Here is a 17,798-nt window from a genome sequence, read left to right as displayed (position 1 = left end):
GTGCCTGCAGTAGCTTCTATGTGCTGTATTAGTATAATATAGTGTAGAATTGCTCCATGCGCCACCTCATGGTGAAGTGTAGAAACTACACGTGAAAAAAGGTATTTTAATCTTAATGGGTCAAAATAGATCAGACACGTTAAAGTTACCATATACACACACACACACACATACACTCTTACACAATGGGAGGCTATATTGGCAACTGACAGCTATACAGTGGCATATGCTGAAGCCTTCCATCTGGAACAAACCTGATGTATACCTCAACCAGAAGACACTAGTGCAGTGTGAACAAAACTTTCAAATCATAAAATCTCTAACACTGTAGTTCTATAACCTACTGCATTAAAGAAGAAGTTCACAAATTTTTTTTTTTGGGACTTTTCCTTTAACGTCTACATGATTTAAAAAGATCTAAATCCCCATCCTCAGTGAATTTTGGACTTCTTTGGATATAGGTAAAGACTTCTCAATTCTTCCCAGCATTTTACATCTTAGATATATGTTTTACGAGGATGTTTATTGTGAAAAAAAAAATTCTCCATTTGAAAAAAAGTTCAGATTGGACAACGCAACAGGATACCCACTTTTATTTCCATTCCAGTGGAACCGTAAATCGTACAAAGTAACGTTCAGTCTTATGTCCCAATCATATCAATAAACCGCAGGTGCCAAGCGCAAAAAGAAATAAAATCACTCTGTTAATTCACTAATATAAAGCTTCTTAAAAAGTATAAAAAAATATCTTACAAAAATTAAAACAAAAAAAACAAAAAACAAAAAAGTTGAGTTCACACAGTGCAGGTGACCTACTTCCCAGATTTACTGTTATTGATCAGTTGTAGAAATATATTATTTCACAGGCATCAGAATACAGGTCAATGTCACAGCTTGTAAAAAGTTCTAGGTCCATGACAGCCCTGACCTGTACGGACGTTACCTGTCTACATCTGTAGATACCGGGTAACACTTTATACCTTAAATAAAAGGTTAAAAAAAAAAAAAAAAAAAAAATCATCATCTTCTCGTTACCCTGACATGAGGATGTAGACAAAATATACATATAAAACATAATGGCTTGTAAGTCCTTCCATCCAATCAAGTTCTGAAAGAAAGAGAAATAGAACCAGATATTACTTCTATGTCATATAAGACAGTAAGTAAAGTAAAATAAAAAGTAAAATATATGGCCAAATCAATGGGGAAAATGGCAGATTACATAACCAAATAAGCAGGATTTTTTTTCTTCACGACGTAAAAATGAGTAAAATATGTCCGTATTTGGATAAATACGGCCTGAAACAAACAACATGATCTCCCTCCTCCCTTCTGAGACGGGTCATGTTAACAGTGCTCCTGGTCGTCTGTCTCTGCACTCTGTAATCCTGCCTCGTCCTCTAAGATCAAGTTGCTGTCTTACTGGGAGGGTTAAAACACAAAAAAGAGGGAGATTTATCAAACTGGTGTAAAGTAAAATTGACTTAGTTGCCCCTAGCAACCAGATTCCACCTTTCATTCTTCAAAAAATCTGTGCGGAATGAAAGGTAGAATCTGATTGGTTGCTAGGGGCAACTAAGACAATTCTACTTTACACCAGTTTGATAAATCTCCCCCAAAGTGCGGAGACAGCCGACCAGTGTAAGCTGTCTCAGTTTTTTTGTTTTTACAGCAGAAAGAAGACTGAGAACTGGGGGAACGGGGGGGCTAGCGATACTCACCCACCCAGATCCACAGCAGTTCCTGTTACTCACTTGCCATTGCTTTCTTCCTGGTTCCTGTGATGTGTCAACCCTACAGTAACTGGCTGAGCGGGGCAGTTCCTGTGAGGTCAACACTTCACAGGAACCAGGAAGAGGCTTAGATGAGAGGGAAATGATAATGTAGGGGCGGGAGATCAAGGCAGGCGAGTATCACTTAGTAATTTTACACCAGATAGCTAACTATACCTTTAGAGAGAAGGGCTTAATACTTTTGCTCATGTAGGATAGGAAAGCAAACGAAAGGAAGGCAAAGGGAAAAAGAAAAGGAGAGTGTTACTCAGCACTTACCTCATGTTATATGAGAACTTTAGGCAGTCTTTTTGTCACCTTTTACCTTCTTCTGCAGAAAAAAAAGCCATTGCTTTAAAAAGTTAGATTGTATAAATAGTTTCACGCCTGCTTTCTGCCTATTCATAATAGAGGAGCGGCACAATGCAGAGGGCTAAAAGCAAAGAAAAACAAAAAACAAGACATCCTAGCATTGATATTGCAAGAGAAATACATTCACTTTTTAAAACCTAGACTACAGGCTCATATGAGGGGTAAATGCAAGGACAGATTCACGGCACATTCTCCAGTACCAAGGCAGTGGACGAGCCCCACCCATGCAGTACCAAGGCAGTGGACGAGCCCCACCCATGCAGTACCAAGGCAGTGGACGAGCCCCACCCATGCAGTACCAAGGCAGTGGACGAGCCCCACCCATGCAGTACCAAGGCAGTGGACGAGCCCCACCCATGCAGTACCAAGGCAGTGGACGAGCCCCACCCATGCAGTACCAAGGCAGTGGACGAGCCCCACCCATGCAGTACCAAGGCAGTGGACGAGCCCCACCCATGCAGTACCAAGGCAGTGGACGAGCCCCACCCATGCAGTACCAAGGCAGTGGACGAGCCCCACCCATGCAGTACCAAGGCAGTGGACGAGCCCCACCCATGCAGTACCAAGGCAGTGGACGAGCCCCACCCATGCAGTACCAAGGCAGTGGACGAGCCCCACCCATGCAGTACCAAGGCAGTGGACGAGCCCCACCCATGCAGTACCAAGGCAGTGGACGAGCCCCACCCATGCAGTACCAAGGCAGTGGACGAGCCCCACCCATGCAGTACCAAGGCAGTGGACGAGCCCCACCCATGCAGTACCAAGGCAGTGGACGAGCCCCACCCATGCAGTACCAAGGCAGTGGACGAGCCCCACCCATGCAGTACCAGGCTAACAGCATTTTTACAAACATGAATGGTTTTGTTATATTAACCCTTCAGTGAGTTCAGTTAGTAAGGTCATAAGAAACCCTTTCTTGGTGCACAGCTATTTATCATTCACTCCATTTCAAAGGGTGGCACCAGAGCTGGGCTATGGGCCAGTACACATACATTGACTTTCTTTCCCTTACTTCTCTGGCCAATCACAACGCAGCACATACTCCTCTATGCAGCATGGCAAACATACAACAGTAGGTATGTTGGGGTTTACACAAGGGAAAGATGCCCTGAGCTTTATGGGTGATTAGAGACTAGGGGGAAGCCATAATTTACCTTTTGGGAACAGCCAGGATCATCTTGATCATCAGATTGGCTCAGCATGCCTGTATACTGCCCAGACCCACTCAGGTTCGCTCCTGCACATTGCAGGAGCTTAGCCCTGCCCCACTTCTTGTGTTTTATCCTTACCTAGCTGTTACTAGACACAGAATTATTCTAAAAGGCCATTAACAGATTACAATAAAAAGGGTGACACCTAATGGCTAAAAGCTGTTTTTCAGGGGTAAGGAGTAATTTTCGGCAACTTAAAATGTTAAATTCTTTTTGGAATCTAATAGAGGGAAGCTATTGGAAAAAGGACCATTTTAAAAAGGTTACTTTCTCATTACATTCCCTTTAAGTGTGGATTTTAACCCCTTCAAATCCATGACCTACATTTATATAGTGGGAGTAGGGTTTGGATCTGATGTGGAGTGGGCTGGCTTCTACCTACAGCTGACACCCACTGTTAACGAATGGCATCTTACATCCATCCATTGTCCGATCAGCACCCCTGCAATGCAATGGGTGCTGATGGGTTGTTATGACAAAAATCCCCTTATAACAGAAAAAAAATCTATTATGTGGGGTAGGCAAGAAGGGGTTAAAAATGGACAAAATTACAACAAGCAAAATTCCAGCCTACACCAACAAATATGGCTGGGAATCACACAATACGATACTGGTCTGGTAATACACTACGAGGAGAGGACTGAACACTATAATATATGTTGGATTATTGGGGTTGTTCTAGGATTACGAATCCTGGGAAAACAGTGCCACTCTTGTCCTCTGTTTCTATGTGGTACTGCTGCTTAGTTCCTTTGAAGAGAAAAGCACACAGTTGTAATACCATACACAATCTGAGGAAAGGTGCCAGGCCTTGTGCACAGGTCCCACTTTAGTTAACAGGACTCCAGTTATACATCTTTCGGGGCATTCTTGGATCGTCTCAGCTATGTGACCCCAAATGAACAGGTTCCTATATAGTCACACATATAAACACACACACTTGCCTTTTTCGTAGGTTTTGACTGAAGGCTGACTCCAGAATCTGTCGACTCTCCAACTGGAGTGACCGGACTTTGCGCCAGCTTCTTGCTTTCCTTTTTCTTCAGCTTTTTCTTTTCTTTGTCTTCTTTTTCTGTAGAGACAACCACATCTCTGGTGACCTCACTTGTTTCCCTGCCTGACACACAAACCCACATATTACACTAGTCTTCCCCCAATCTGTGGCTCATGCTGGGAGTTGTCACTGTTTAACAACTGTAGTCAAAAATGGAAAATGCTGCATAACCCTGGCAGTGAACTGACTGCAATGAGAACTGTGTTATACTTTATATTACCTGTGGTGGCGCCGTAGGGATTAACACTGATGCCCTATAGATTACAGGGTTTCCTGCTGTTGGATCTCACACTGATCATCTTATGTGCATGAGACTGTCTGAGACAGACAACTACTATGACATTCCCAATAATAGGCCTGTGTATAAATGAACATACCATACTCGCCTCCCATCTCCCTACAGCTGCCACACCAACCCTCCCAGTCTTCTGTTAATCTCTGCTACTCTCATGTTGAATGGCATCCCTAGCCCACACAGGACCTGCCGGCCAGTCACTGGCCACAGCAGTGTCCATAAGTCACTGACTGGCTGATCAGGCAGGTCCTGTGGGGTCAGGATGGCATGGAACCTGGAAGTAGAGGAAACCGGCGGGGACTGGGAGTGTCGCCTCAGACTAGAGGAGGTGAGTATAGTATTTTTATTTTGTTACACCACTCTACTTGTAAAAGTTCAGCAGGATTAGCCCAATGCAACAGCTATGGAGTTAAACGTCTTCAGACCAGCCAAGAGTGAAGGCGGCCGCACTGAATCTTTACATCTAAAACATGCACTTACTTTTCTTGTCCTTTTCAGCTTTCTTTTTCTCCTTTTTAGAGGATTTAGGGGTGGCCTCTGCTAATATCTCAGCTTCTGCCTTCGCTTTCTTTTCCTTCTTTGCCTTCTTAGCCTTTTTATCCTTCTGTTTGGGGAGTCCGTCCCCAGAGGAGCTCTTACGTTTCTTGCCACTTATCTCTTTGGTTGCCGACAAGTTGCCGAGGTCTGGGACAGCTGGAGACTTGGCGTCCTTGACTCCCTCATCTCCTGTGCTTGGACTATCAGGGACCCATGTGGAGAGCGCAGGTGGTGGAAGACTTTTCTCTTGTATGGTCTCTGCTACAGGATTCTTCTTAGAAGGATGTTTTTTTGCCTTTTTGGGACTCCTTCCTTCCAACAAAGCCAAAACCGTCTCTTCTTCAGACTCCAGCAGACCTTGGAGGGGAAAAAAAAAAAAAAATACTATTGGTGACAACAAATGCCAAGGATGTCATGACACCAGGGCTGGAACCATACGATTGGTAGAGGACATCAAACCATGACAACAGACTAATCCACGGTTTCTATATATTTGGATGCAGAGTTTCAAAACCCCTGAATAAACAAAGGATCCCATGAAAGAATTCTGGATGATTGCAAATGCTTTATAGTATATCGGAGTAGAGAAGAGTCCTGCATCCAAGTCCACTAACCTCCTGGTGTGGATGGAGCAGATGGAGTCGGCTTGGTTTTAGGCTGTGCTTGGACTTTGGGTTTCTTTTTACTTGGCTTTGTGTCAGTCACTGAGAGCGTCACAGTCTTGTCTTCGGTTCGCTTTCGTTTCGTTGAGGGTTTAGTAGTAGGAGTGCGGGGTTGGAGAAGACTCTAATATAGTTGGAGGAAAAAGAAAAAAGGAATAGTAACGGACTAGAAACACTGCACATTAAGAGGGATATTTATCAAAGGGTGTAAAATTTAGACTGGTGCAAACTACCCACAGCAACCAATCACAGCTCCTCTTTCCTTTCAGCACTGCCTAAAGCTGAGCTGTGATTGGTTGCTGTGGGCAGTTTGCACCAGTCTAAATTTTACACCCTTTGATAAATCTCCCCCTAAGAGTTGAGCGAAACCAATGTGTATGGAGAGGAGCAAACTTTTTTCCTTAGCTACACAAACCTGAGATTCTTCTGGCTCACTTGAAGAGGAGTCTTTTTCAGGTGCCGGTGATTTACTAGGTACTAGAAGACGAGAATTAAGAAATCTTATATCATTCTGGCTCTGGTTAGAAATTCTCATTTCATTCTTTTAAAAGGAGTTATTTGGGATTAAAAAAAAAAAAAAAAAAAAAACAGCTACTTTCTTACAAAAAAACAATGCCACCCCTGTCCTCAGGTTGTGTGTGGTATTACAATTCAGCACCATTTGACTTCAAAAGAACCAAGCTGCAAAACCCCACATCCAAACTGAGGACATTGCTTAACAGTCAGAAGCATTTTAAGCAGTCAACGTGTTTCCAATTTGTAAGCGAACTCTGTGCCCAAATCAGAACTCAATTACCCACTGGATGAGGGCTTTAGGCTTAGTTCATATTTTAGACTCTGTTTGGGCCCCTAGCAAACGGGGCCCTCATTGACTTTAAAGGGAACCAATCACGCCGAATATGCCCCTAATGATAAGGAAATGTGCTGGTACATCACCCAGAACGCTTCTCAAACATCCCCCTGTACCCTCCTTGATTACACCGTAATTTTACTTTTCCTGAAGTCCCGCGCTGTATGGTAATGAGCTCTTAGTAGTCACGGTGGGCTGAACTAGTCACGGTCCTGGGCGTAGCTAGGCAGAGTCCTGGGCGGTTTCGAGCGCTGTAATCATGCCCAGAGGGGCGTGATTCAAAGACCCATGCTCCGCTGACGTCACCTCCGGCTCGCGTTCCATGTCCCGGGGCCTGCATTCCACGTCGGCGGCACTGCGACGTCTTCAGCACGCCACGCAGGCGCAGTGTGTCAGCGTCTTCTACTGCCGTACTGCGCAGCGTGCTGAAGACGTTGCAGCGCCGTCGACGTAAAATGCAGGCCCCGGGACGTGGAACGCAAGCCGTAGGTGACGTCAGAGGAGCGCAGGTCTTTGAATCACGCCCCTCTGGGCGTGATTACAGCGCTCGAAACCGCCCAGGACCCTGCCTAGCTATGCCCATGCCAAGTTCAGCCCACCATGACTACTTAGAGCTCATTACCATACAGCGCAGGACTTCGGAAAAGTAAGATTGCGGTGTAATCAAGGAGGGGGACAAAGGGTACAGGCGCATGTTTGGGAAGCGTGCTGGGTGATGTACCAGCACGTTTCCTTATCAGAGGCATATTCGGCGTGATTGGTTCCTTTTAACAGGGTCTGTCGAGTTCTCCATGTTTGTCACTTTACAGAGGTCTAACTAAACAAAAAATACTGCATGCAGTGTCACACTGCCCCTGCCACAGCTGCTCTCCTCTTATTCCCAGTTCCCATTTACTTTGTGCTGAAAATGCCCAATCAACCCATCTCTGCACAATCGAACCAGAAGAACCAAAATGATTAGCATGGACCAAGTGTAGTCTGAAGGACAGTGGCAGGGAATCAGGTCAGATGGGTATGCCATCTTTTAATTTTCACTGCACCCAGTGAATTTAAAAAATAAAATCCCTCCCTGGCCATAAAAATCCTTTAAGATAACTTTTCTTACTTACCATCACTTTTCCCAGCAGCTTTGTTGGCCACTTTCCCCTGTAGGAGATAATTGAGGCAAAAGGTCAAAGGTTATCAGGACAACAAGTTATGCCCAGCAGAGATAGGCCAACCATAGTGATAAGTAAACCTGATGACTGCTCGGGTTCATCCAAACCAGAACACTCAGCATTTGATATTAAATGTACCATGACGGAGATTACTTCTAAAACCTTCTTCCATACACTACAACGTACCTTAGCAGCTTCTTCCTCATCACTATCTGAGGAGACATCTGAGCTCTCATCTCCAAGTGGTGCGGACATAACAGGGGTCTTGACTGGTGATGCAGACTTTAGCTTTGCAGCAGGTAAGGTTTTTCCTTGCTTAGTGTCAGCAGCTTTAGTCTTCTGAAAAGAGAAAGGAACAATTTGTTATCCACAGTCCTAAGCTCTGGAGCGTTCGGCATCAGAGAATAAGCTTAGATATGAATACCCAGCTTCATATATCAGACCCTTCAGGTGCTAGACCGTGATCCAGCATTGTTTAAGACCCCTGGGGTGCTAGAATCCACACTCGGAAGACTAAATTAAAAACATGTGGTGCTTTTCTATATTATTGTCAAAGTGGATCTAGACAGCAAACAAGTCACCATCATATCTTTTGTATGTCACAAAAAGGGGTCACTACAGGGAAGTGGTACACTACATGTTTTTATATAGGACGGCCTAGATATTTGAGCTAATTTCTGGTAACACCACATCTTTTGGAGGGCGAGGGCCTAACATATCAGCATTGACATGGATTTAGGAGAACACCTAACTTTCCTGTCTATAGCCACATAAGCTGAGCGAACCAAAAACTGCCATATTTATAAAGCTATTTAGTAAAGAGCGCCCCCTAGTGGAAAGAAGTGTATTAGCATGTATGTGTAAACATTAGTTATAAAAAGGTTGAAGGGGTTATCCAGTGCTACAAAAACATGGCCACTTTTCCCCTCTTGTCTCCAGATTGGGTGCGGTTTGGAACTCAGTTCCATTGAAGTAAATGGAGCTTAATTGCAAACCACACCTGAACTGGAGACAAGGTTGAAAAGTAGCCATGTTTTTGTAGCGCTGGATAACCCCCTTTAGGGAACTTCTGTTTTCTGGGTCCCCAAAGTCTGTAGGCCCTGCAGACACTCAGAATGTCGTTTCATCAATTAAACAAGACTAAAATTAAACAATGTAAGATGCAGCATTAGCTCATGTAACACCTGTAACTTTCATCAATACCCCATACTAGCTGGAAATAACACTAACATTCTCCAGATTTGTATCTACCTTAATAGCTTGGTCATCTTCACTGTCTGAAGACTCGCTGGAGCTTTGCCAAGGCATTGCCTTCAATGGGGCTGGTGCTTTAGTCAGGCTGGTCACTTTGGTCTTGGGTGTTGCAGGGATAGATGAGCCCTGGGTCTTGTTCATCTTATCCAAAAGCTTTCCCCGTGGTGTTTTAGGGGTCATTGGTGCAACTTCCTACATGGGTCCATAAAGTAATCAGATAAAATAAGGGAAATATTTTTTGAATGTTTCAAGACAGAACAGTGTGTGAGCTCGGACCCCTGCCAAATATGCATGATGCCCTGTAGACCATGAAACACTACTGATAGATTTGTCCATTCTATTCGATTTGTCAACTATTTAGGAGAGATAAAAATCAGGTATTTAAAAAATATAATCATTTTTCTATACAGTCCAATGTCTCCATTAACGGGTTATGTATTTTTCGACTACAAAGAAACAGGAAGAACCAAGGTTGTGGACACAGGGGGAAAAAAATAACTAACTAAATAAATGTATAATATATTATATATACACATATACATACACACACTTTTTTTTTTTAATTAATTTATATTTTTTTTCCTACTAAGAAAATCCCTGGTGGTCTAAGGGAGTGGAGGGATTTAGGTCACCTTCCTTCTTGGTGTCCTAGGGTAGCAAAGGTGTTCTTTGCCGGCCCAGCACTCCAGTTGTCTATAGTGCACCTTCTTTCTTGGTGTCCTAGGGTAACAAAGGTGTTCTCCAATGCTGGCGCGCCGGTCCTACCTGAAGGGCGATTTTCACTTTAAATGAGCTATGGCATGCCCATATACCAGTCTACCACTGCAGTCTAGTGCAGGGGCTGGTGATTGGCTGCGGTCATGTAAGTAACTGGCCAAATCCTAGCTCCAGCCAAGTAAAAAAGGCCCCCATTAAGGAGGACCAAAGCATTGGGGGATTAAGTATCCAGAAGTTTGTTTAAGGCTATCCAGATATTTTCCACCATAATGTTTTTGTACTACACCTTCAAAAGATTAAAAAAAAATTATATCTGACAATACCTTTTGCAATAATCAAGTTCCACAACAAAGTAGAGGATGTATTAACCTGATAAGGTAGCCAGACATACAGAAGACACACAGTACTGTACCTTCACCACTGACTCTTCCTCATCATCTACTGTCTCATTTGAGCTTGTAGCCAGTGTTTCGGGAAGCCTAGATGTGGACTTTCTCCTTGCTGGAGTAATAACTCGTTTAGAAAAGAAGTTTTCCAGTTTAGTTTGCCTGGTTTGGGGCGATTTTAAGGCCTGTTTTGTTCAAAAAATGAAAGTGATACATAAAAAAAAAATAAAAAAAATAAGCTACAAGCTGGCTGACTAATTGTGCGAGAAAGAGTTAAGGAGTGTTCAAAGTGTAAACTAAAAGTGGTGAAACTTGTGACATGCAGACTTAAAGAGATTGTCTATGATTAGAAAACATGGTTTCTTACTCCTAAACACAGTGCTGTGTATGGTATTGCAGCTCAGCCCAAATCAATTCAGAGGAGCCACACGCTGCAATACCAGACACAACCCTGTTAATTGGTGGGAAAGGAAGCTGAATGCAAGGTGCACGCCTGTCAGACATAACCTGTAGAATTTTGATATGTGTGCAAACCACTAGGAATAAACACCTTATTTTACCCTAGATTAGCGGAAATGGTGACCTTAAAGGGGTTATCCAGCTCAACAAAAACATGGCCACATTTCCCCCTACTGTTGTCTCCAGGTCAGGTGCAGTTTGCAATTAAGCTCCATTAAAGGAGAAGTCCGGCGAAAATTATTTTTTTATATGTTATTACTTATGGAAAGTTATACAATTTTCTAATGTACATTAATTATGGGAAATGCTCATATACTGCTATTTCCCTTAATTTAGTGTATCAGGAAGTGTTAGAATTATCTCTGAAGCAGTGACGTCACAACGAAAGGTGTAATTCCTATGGAGTGTCCAGCAGGGGCGCACTATATATAGAAGTCAATGGTACTCATTGACTTCTATATATAGAGCGCCCCCTGCTGGACACTCCATAGGAATTACACCGTTGGTCGTGACGTCACTGCTTCAGAGATAATTCTAACACTTCCTGATGCTCATACACTAAATTAAGGGAAATAGCAGTATATCAGGAAGTGTTAGAATTATCTCTGAAGCAGTGACGTCACGACCAACGGTGTAATTCCTATGGAGTGTCCAGCAGGGGGCGCTCTATATATAGAAGTCAATGAGTACCATTGACTTCTATATATAGTGCGCCCCTGCTGGACACTCCATAGGAATTACAGTGTATGTAATGTAATGTAATGTAATGCACTGTACTGTTGTGACTTTATGAATACATTTATGGAATACTTTGGGGAGCAAGTGTCCTTGGTCCCCAAAGTATCCCATAAATGTATTCAATGAATACATTTGCAGGGCACCGAGCAGGGAGGGAGAGAGGTGCCATCTACCTCCCCCCTCCTTGCTCGGTGCTGGGAACATATACAAAGCACTACTCCCCCATTATCTGCAGATAATGGGGGAGTAGTACCTTTTGCTATCCCTATCACCGCCTGCGCCGCCGCCGCTCACACAGGGGCTGCTATTCATGCCCCCCGCCGCTCCCCCTCCTCCTCCTCCCGGCATCAAACTTACGATCGCGCTGCTGATTCCCCGCCGCCCGCGCCGCTCCTAACTACCCGCCCGCTCGCTCGCCCGCCCCGTTCCTGGCCGCCGCTCTCTGCTCATGCCGGCCGCGTCAGCCCGCCCCCACCCCGGCCGGGGACACCAGGAAGCGCCGTGCTCCCGGCCGGGGTGGGGGTGGGCTGACGCGGCCGGCATGAGCAGAGAGCGGCGGCCAGGAACGGGGCGGGCGAGCGGGTAGTTAGGAACGGCGCAGGCGGCGGGGAATCAGCGGCGAATCAGCGATGAATAGCAGCCCCTGTGTGAGCGGCGGCGGCGCGGGCGGTGATAGGGATAGCACAGGTACTACTCCACCATTATCTGCAGATAATGGGGAAGTAGTACTTTGTATATGTTCCCAGCACCGAGCAGGGAGGGGGGAGGTAGATGGCACCTCTCTCCCTCCCTGCTCGGTGCCCTGCAAATGTATTCATTGAATACATTTATGGGATACTTTGGGGAGCAAGGACACTTGCTCCCCAAAGTATTCCATAAATGTATTCATAAAGTCACAACAGTACAGTGCATTACATTACATACACTGTAATTCCTATGGAGTGTCCAGCAGGGGCGCACTATATATAGAAGTCAATGGTACTCATTGACTTCTATATATAGAGCGCCCCCTGCTGGACACTCCATAGGAATTACACAGTTGGTCGTGACGACACTGCTTCAGAGATAATTCTAACACTTCCTGATACAGTAAATTAAGGGAAATAGCAGTATATGAGCATTTCCCATAATTAATGTACATTAGAAAATTGTATAACTTTCCATAAGTAATAACATAAAAAAATAATTTTCGCCGGACTTCTCCTTTAACTTCAATGGAACAGTTTCAAAACCCCACGCAAACTGCAGACAACAGTAGGGGGAAAGTGGCCATGTTTTTGTAGCGCTGGATAACCCCTTTAAAAGAAGTCCAGCCTCTGTATCACTGCTCTGGGATCTCCGGCGCTGCACAAGTCACAACCTGGCTGATGGACTGGTTAGTCGTGCAGGACGCCACTCCAGTAACTTAGTGAATGCGTCCAGTGCATCAGCTGGAACTGGCATTTTCCACCGAGTCGTAACATCACAACTCTGCAGAAAATGCCTTCCGGCGGGGGTCCGAGGCCGATCTTGCCGCTCACTGCAGGCAGAGGCAGAGGCAAGTTAGATCTCTATTGCATTCCCTTCTTCCAGCTGCTGTTTTTTGAAAATGGCCAGACTTCTGCTTTAATCCCTTCGCTATCATAGACCACCAGAACCTCATGTGTATACTGTAAGAATAAAATCAGGTACCAGCAGGCACTAAGTGGGGAAAGTGCCCAAGGGAGGTCCACACCAGAAAAGAGTATGGGTAGTTTATTTTCTGTTGTCTAATCCTGACTTTTGGCCTTCCAGGCATGATAGGGATTAGAGTTGTGCTAGAGTTGTGCAACAGCTGCAGGTTCCACATCCAGACTTTAGGGCAAGTTAACACACAGCTTAGTTGTAGATGTTTCTGTAACTCATTCATGCAATATGGTTAGCATAAACCATACAAATGCTTAAAAATTAACACGGTTCAGATTTATAGGTTGGAATTTCCAGTTCTTTTACAACTAATCAAAACACACCTATAGGACCATGAATGACTATGGCATTACTTGGCCTGACCATACCTTAGCTTTCTCATCCGAGGAGTTACTTTGGGAGGATTGGCTTGATGTCTCCGCAGTCTCTTGCTTCTGAGCAGCCGTTTTACCTCCACCTGCAGATTTTACTGTTTCCGCCTTGGAAGGTGCCGTTGTTTTGCCTTTTCCTTTTTTGCCCGCTGCCTTAGCAGGAGTTGGTGCTGGAGTGCTGACCTACAGTGGTTACCGTACAGGTTAAACCGGTAATAACCAATGATCCAGAATTCGATCATTCATACCCATAAAATACCTGTTTAGTTTCCTCATCGCTCTCCGATTCACTCTCAGAGTCAAGCACTGGTGCCGTATTCACAGCTATTGGACTCTTTGCAGGCAACGCTGCTTTACCCTTGACCGGGCTGGTGATAGATGGAGTGGACGTCACTTTGTATTTGGCCAAAGCAGCTACGTCTTTTTTCTTCAATAAAATATAGCAAAGTTTATGCAACGATCAGTGACATTTCACATTTACAGTATATCTGACTACTAATGTAAAAGCTCAGTACCAGAGTGTCTGCCAGCTCTTCGCTGCTATCAGATGAGTCGCCACTGCTGGAGCTTTCATCTACTGTAGCTGGCTTTGTTTCTGTGACGGCCTTGGCTACAATCCCTGCCTTGTTTTTGGCTGAGGTTCCTGGCTGTAGGGACAGTTTTGCTGCTTTCTTTCTGGATGACAAGGTACCCTTTAAAGTCTAGAAACAAAATGTAAAAATTAAAGTGAATGTTCACATTCACAATCATTTTCTGTTGCTCTAATGCACCTATATGTAATGAAAGGAATTCTGCAAAATATTATGTTTTGTGTTTCCAGCTTCAATGGAATCCTGTGTCTCCACGGTAAGGGCTCGTTCCCACTGAGCAAAAGCAGCTGAATTTCTGCGCTGAATCAGCGCTGAAATTTCAGCCGTTAAAATAGGTGCAGAGCTAATTTCCATTGTGTTGAATGGAAATTCTGCTCTGCAGTTCACACAGTGGAATTTCCGCACTGAACTAATCCGCTTTCCGCCAGAAGAATGAACATGTTCATTCTTCCGCTAGCGGAAGCCTTTACAAACCAATGGGACTCTGATTTTCTGTTTCAGCGCGGATTCAGCACGGAATACAAGCGTAATACAAGCGGAAATTACTCGCTGAATCAGCGCGGAAATGGGGAAAAGGGGGGGGAGGAGGATTCTAGTATATGTTCTGGTATAGTCTAGTTTACTCACCAAATACTCGCTGAATTTCAGCGCTGAATGCATGCGGATTCAGCGCGGATTCCTCGAGTATTCCGCGCTGAATTTGTCAAGAGCTGATTACGAGCTGAACACTTTCCTAGCAGAATACGCAGGGATTCTGCTTGCATTCTGCTTATATTCTGCTCGGAATTCAGCGTCAGTTGATTTCAGGCGGAAATATTTCCTTGCGTAATCCGCTCCTTTTGCTCTGTGTGAACGTAGCCTAACAGACTACAAACACACCCAGTGTAGTCTGATGCTGTAGCCATACACTCTGCTACTACTTGGGCATAAATTCTTTTTCGCGTTCCAATTTCACAACAGGCTAGCAACTAAACGGTAAAATAATGATACGAGACTGTATACACACTAAATAATATACCTGGGCTAGTGGGAGATCCTCAATACCCGAGGAGAAGTCACAGGACTCAGGATCAACTGAAGCCTTTTGGGCAATTGTGACTTTGCCTGATGCAGGAGTCTTCTTGGCAGGGGGCAGTGGTGTTGCCGAGGTTTTGAGTGATGCAGCGGCTTTGCTTTTTGTTTTCTGTACTTGGGGAGTCTAGAAAATACAGACTAGGTCAAATGCATGAAAGCCCATCAGACTCAGACTGGTAGGGGTCTACTGCCTGGCATCTTTACCAATCAGCTGATGGAAGAGGTGGGTGCCCTGTGACCTCTGCATTGCTTTCCAGGCACAGCTCTGTATATGTGCTACCAGCTGTACCTGGTATATTCTCATTCACTACAATCAGCAGGGATATGTTGTCTGGCTGGGGGGGATCCATGCAAGTTAACCAAATAACATGTACAGTCAGATTTATTCCACCCCCTTAGACTTACAGGTTTCACAGGCTCTGTGGTTTCTGACTCACTGTCTTCAGAACTGCTATCTGGCTGCGAAGCTGCAGGAATTCCTTGCTTTCCTTTAGCAGCAATTGTTGGCTTTGGAGTAACTACAGCAGACTATAAAACAGGGGGAAAAAAGTTATAATAAATCATGTGACACTGAAGAAGTCTGGCTCACTTGAAACCTGGCAATATCACAACTAAGTCATACCTGGAGTTTCTCCTCTTCTGACTCACTGGACTCAGAGCTCTCCTCTACAAGAGAAGGCTTAGGCTTGGCCGCTGCCTTGCCAGGAGCTGTAGACTTTCCTACTGGAGTGGCCAGCTTTGGAACCGCTTTCGCCTGGCTTGCATTGGCCTTCAGTACCTATAAAAAGAATTATAGAACTTATTAAGAACCAAAGGAATACATCAACTGCAAATCATGGTCATATAGCCAACCAATTCTTACCGTTTCAGAGTGTATAGAAATGAAAAACAAAAAATTAGCTGCACTTATGGCTACTATGTCAAACAAACTTTTTCCTTGGTGATTAAACGTTAGACTATATTCTAATCCTGGTCCTGCATGGGCAGAAAACACAATTTTTCTTAGCAATAGATAAAATAAAGTGGCTTTTAACATACCGTTTTTATTTCTTCAGAGTCAGAAGAGTCACTACTTTCAGAGTCAGCATCAGAGTCCGGGACCAGGGCAGTGGCTGCTGCAGATGGTTTGACCGATGGGGTGACTGGGGTTGGACCTGAAGCCTTTACAGCAGGAGTAGGCTAGAAAGCATACAGAATATTAGGTACAACATCCCTGTACTAAAATTGAGGACAGACGACTCTAGCTATTCATTACAAGTAAGTGGCAGGAGGATCAGGCTATATAGCCTCTCAACCTTTGTGGTTGGTCAAAGAGCAAAGAAGTCTGAAGTAAAATGAATAAATCTCTTTCCCAACTTCTTCACCAGTTCGCCCTATCGATCTAGGAGTCACAAAGTTCAGACCCCCAACTACTGCCATACATACTGTAGCTATGCTTGTAGCCTATGGAATACATTCATGCTAGGACACACCGAATCCAGTTACCTCATCATCACTGTCAGATTCCTCGCTGCTCTCATCATTCACCTTCCTGGCCGGAGTTGTCACTAGTGCAGCAGCAATGCCCGGAGATGCTGGGGTCACACTTGCAGGTTTCGTTACTGCCTTGGTCTTTGCGGCAGCTATTGTTGGGGTCACATTTGCAGGTTTCGTTACTGACTTGGTCTTTGGGGTAGCTATTGCTGGGGTTGGCATCTGCTGGAGGTAGCAGTCTAGTTAGCAACATTATCTGCCCTACATGTATTAACCTCACTTTCTGGTTCTGGATGTTCAAACCGCCATAGATTGTTAGATAGAGCCAGGAGAAGCACCTTGCTATGCGGTTCACTCCCGGTCTTACTCCTTTCTCCATTCCGCTGCAGGAGATGACAACCAGTTTAGGTCTATGGAGACCATTTCCTGGAGCGAAACAGAGATTATATTGAGCCGGGAAGTGAAGTGCTAAACAGACTGATCAGTGGGGGTCTGAACACCCAGACCTTAGTCAATCGAAACTTTAAACATGTCCCTAACATGTCAAATGGGATGGTGACTCTTCAGCCCTCCAGCTGTTGCAAAACGACAATTCCTACAGCGGGAGGGCTGAGTGTTCCCCATTCCTGCTTTAAAGAAATTGAACATAAATTGAACAGACCCTATTATAACAACAATAAGTGTCAAATGCTGATGTTAGGAATCCAATCTCCTCCCACTATACATAAAATACAATGTGAACAGAGCCCAAGCCAATGGTAAGGTCCCAGTACAAGTAGATAGAGAATCCCTGTAGCCAAGTGTTGCTCAAAAGCTTTTACTTAGGAACCGGTCTGGGTCAGACAGCTTTCGTTTTGTTCCCTGTAGAATCTCCCTCTCTATTGTCTTGCAGCAAATTATCACTAAACTTTAAAGGGGTAGTGCACCAAAAATTTTTTCTTTCAAATCAACTGCTGCCATGAAGTGCCAGAGATTTGTAATTTACTTCTATTAAAAAATCTCAAGCCTTCCAGTACTTATCAGCTGCTGTGTGTCCAGCAGGAAGTGGTGTTTTCTTTCCTGTCTGACACAGTGCTCTCTGCTGCCTCCTCTGTCCATGTCAGGAACTGTCCAGAGAAGGAGCAAATCCCCATAGAAAACTTTTTGCTGCTCTCCAGACTG

The 17,798-nt window shown here is 44.5% G+C and overlaps 1 protein-coding gene across 1 annotated transcript in view; it reads right to left on the bottom strand.

Moving 5' to 3' along the window:
- Positions 1-578: 578 nt before the first annotated feature.
- Positions 579-17,798, bottom strand: part of TCOF1 (treacle ribosome biogenesis factor 1) — a 50,409-nt gene continuing 33,189 nt past the window's right edge. Inside the window, exons 17-34 of the mRNA XM_069956184.1 lie at positions 16,650-16,862; positions 16,203-16,343; positions 15,787-15,942; positions 15,570-15,692; positions 15,109-15,288; positions 14,016-14,201; positions 13,760-13,927; positions 13,498-13,683; positions 10,294-10,452; positions 9,162-9,356; positions 8,097-8,249; positions 7,863-7,899; positions 6,319-6,380; positions 5,856-6,027; positions 5,185-5,598; positions 4,300-4,427; positions 2,052-2,103; positions 579-1,108 (exon numbers count right to left, since the gene is read on the bottom strand). Of these exons, the coding sequence (XP_069812285.1) occupies positions 2,071-2,103; positions 4,300-4,427; positions 5,185-5,598; positions 5,856-6,027; positions 6,319-6,380; positions 7,863-7,899; positions 8,097-8,249; positions 9,162-9,356; positions 10,294-10,452; positions 13,498-13,683; positions 13,760-13,927; positions 14,016-14,201; positions 15,109-15,288; positions 15,570-15,692; positions 15,787-15,942; positions 16,203-16,343; positions 16,650-16,862 (2,706 nt within the window). The 3' untranslated portion in view covers positions 579-1,108; positions 2,052-2,070. The remainder of the gene's footprint in view (positions 1,109-2,051; positions 2,104-4,299; positions 4,428-5,184; positions 5,599-5,855; positions 6,028-6,318; positions 6,381-7,862; positions 7,900-8,096; positions 8,250-9,161; positions 9,357-10,293; positions 10,453-13,497; positions 13,684-13,759; positions 13,928-14,015; positions 14,202-15,108; positions 15,289-15,569; positions 15,693-15,786; positions 15,943-16,202; positions 16,344-16,649; positions 16,863-17,798) is intronic.

The sequence above is a fragment of the Dendropsophus ebraccatus genome, chromosome 1 (genome assembly GCF_027789765.1).
Source record: "Dendropsophus ebraccatus isolate aDenEbr1 chromosome 1, aDenEbr1.pat, whole genome shotgun sequence".
In the NCBI taxonomy this organism is placed as follows: domain Eukaryota; kingdom Metazoa; phylum Chordata; class Amphibia; order Anura; family Hylidae; genus Dendropsophus; species Dendropsophus ebraccatus.
This window is presented reverse-complemented; position numbering and strand designations above follow the sequence as displayed.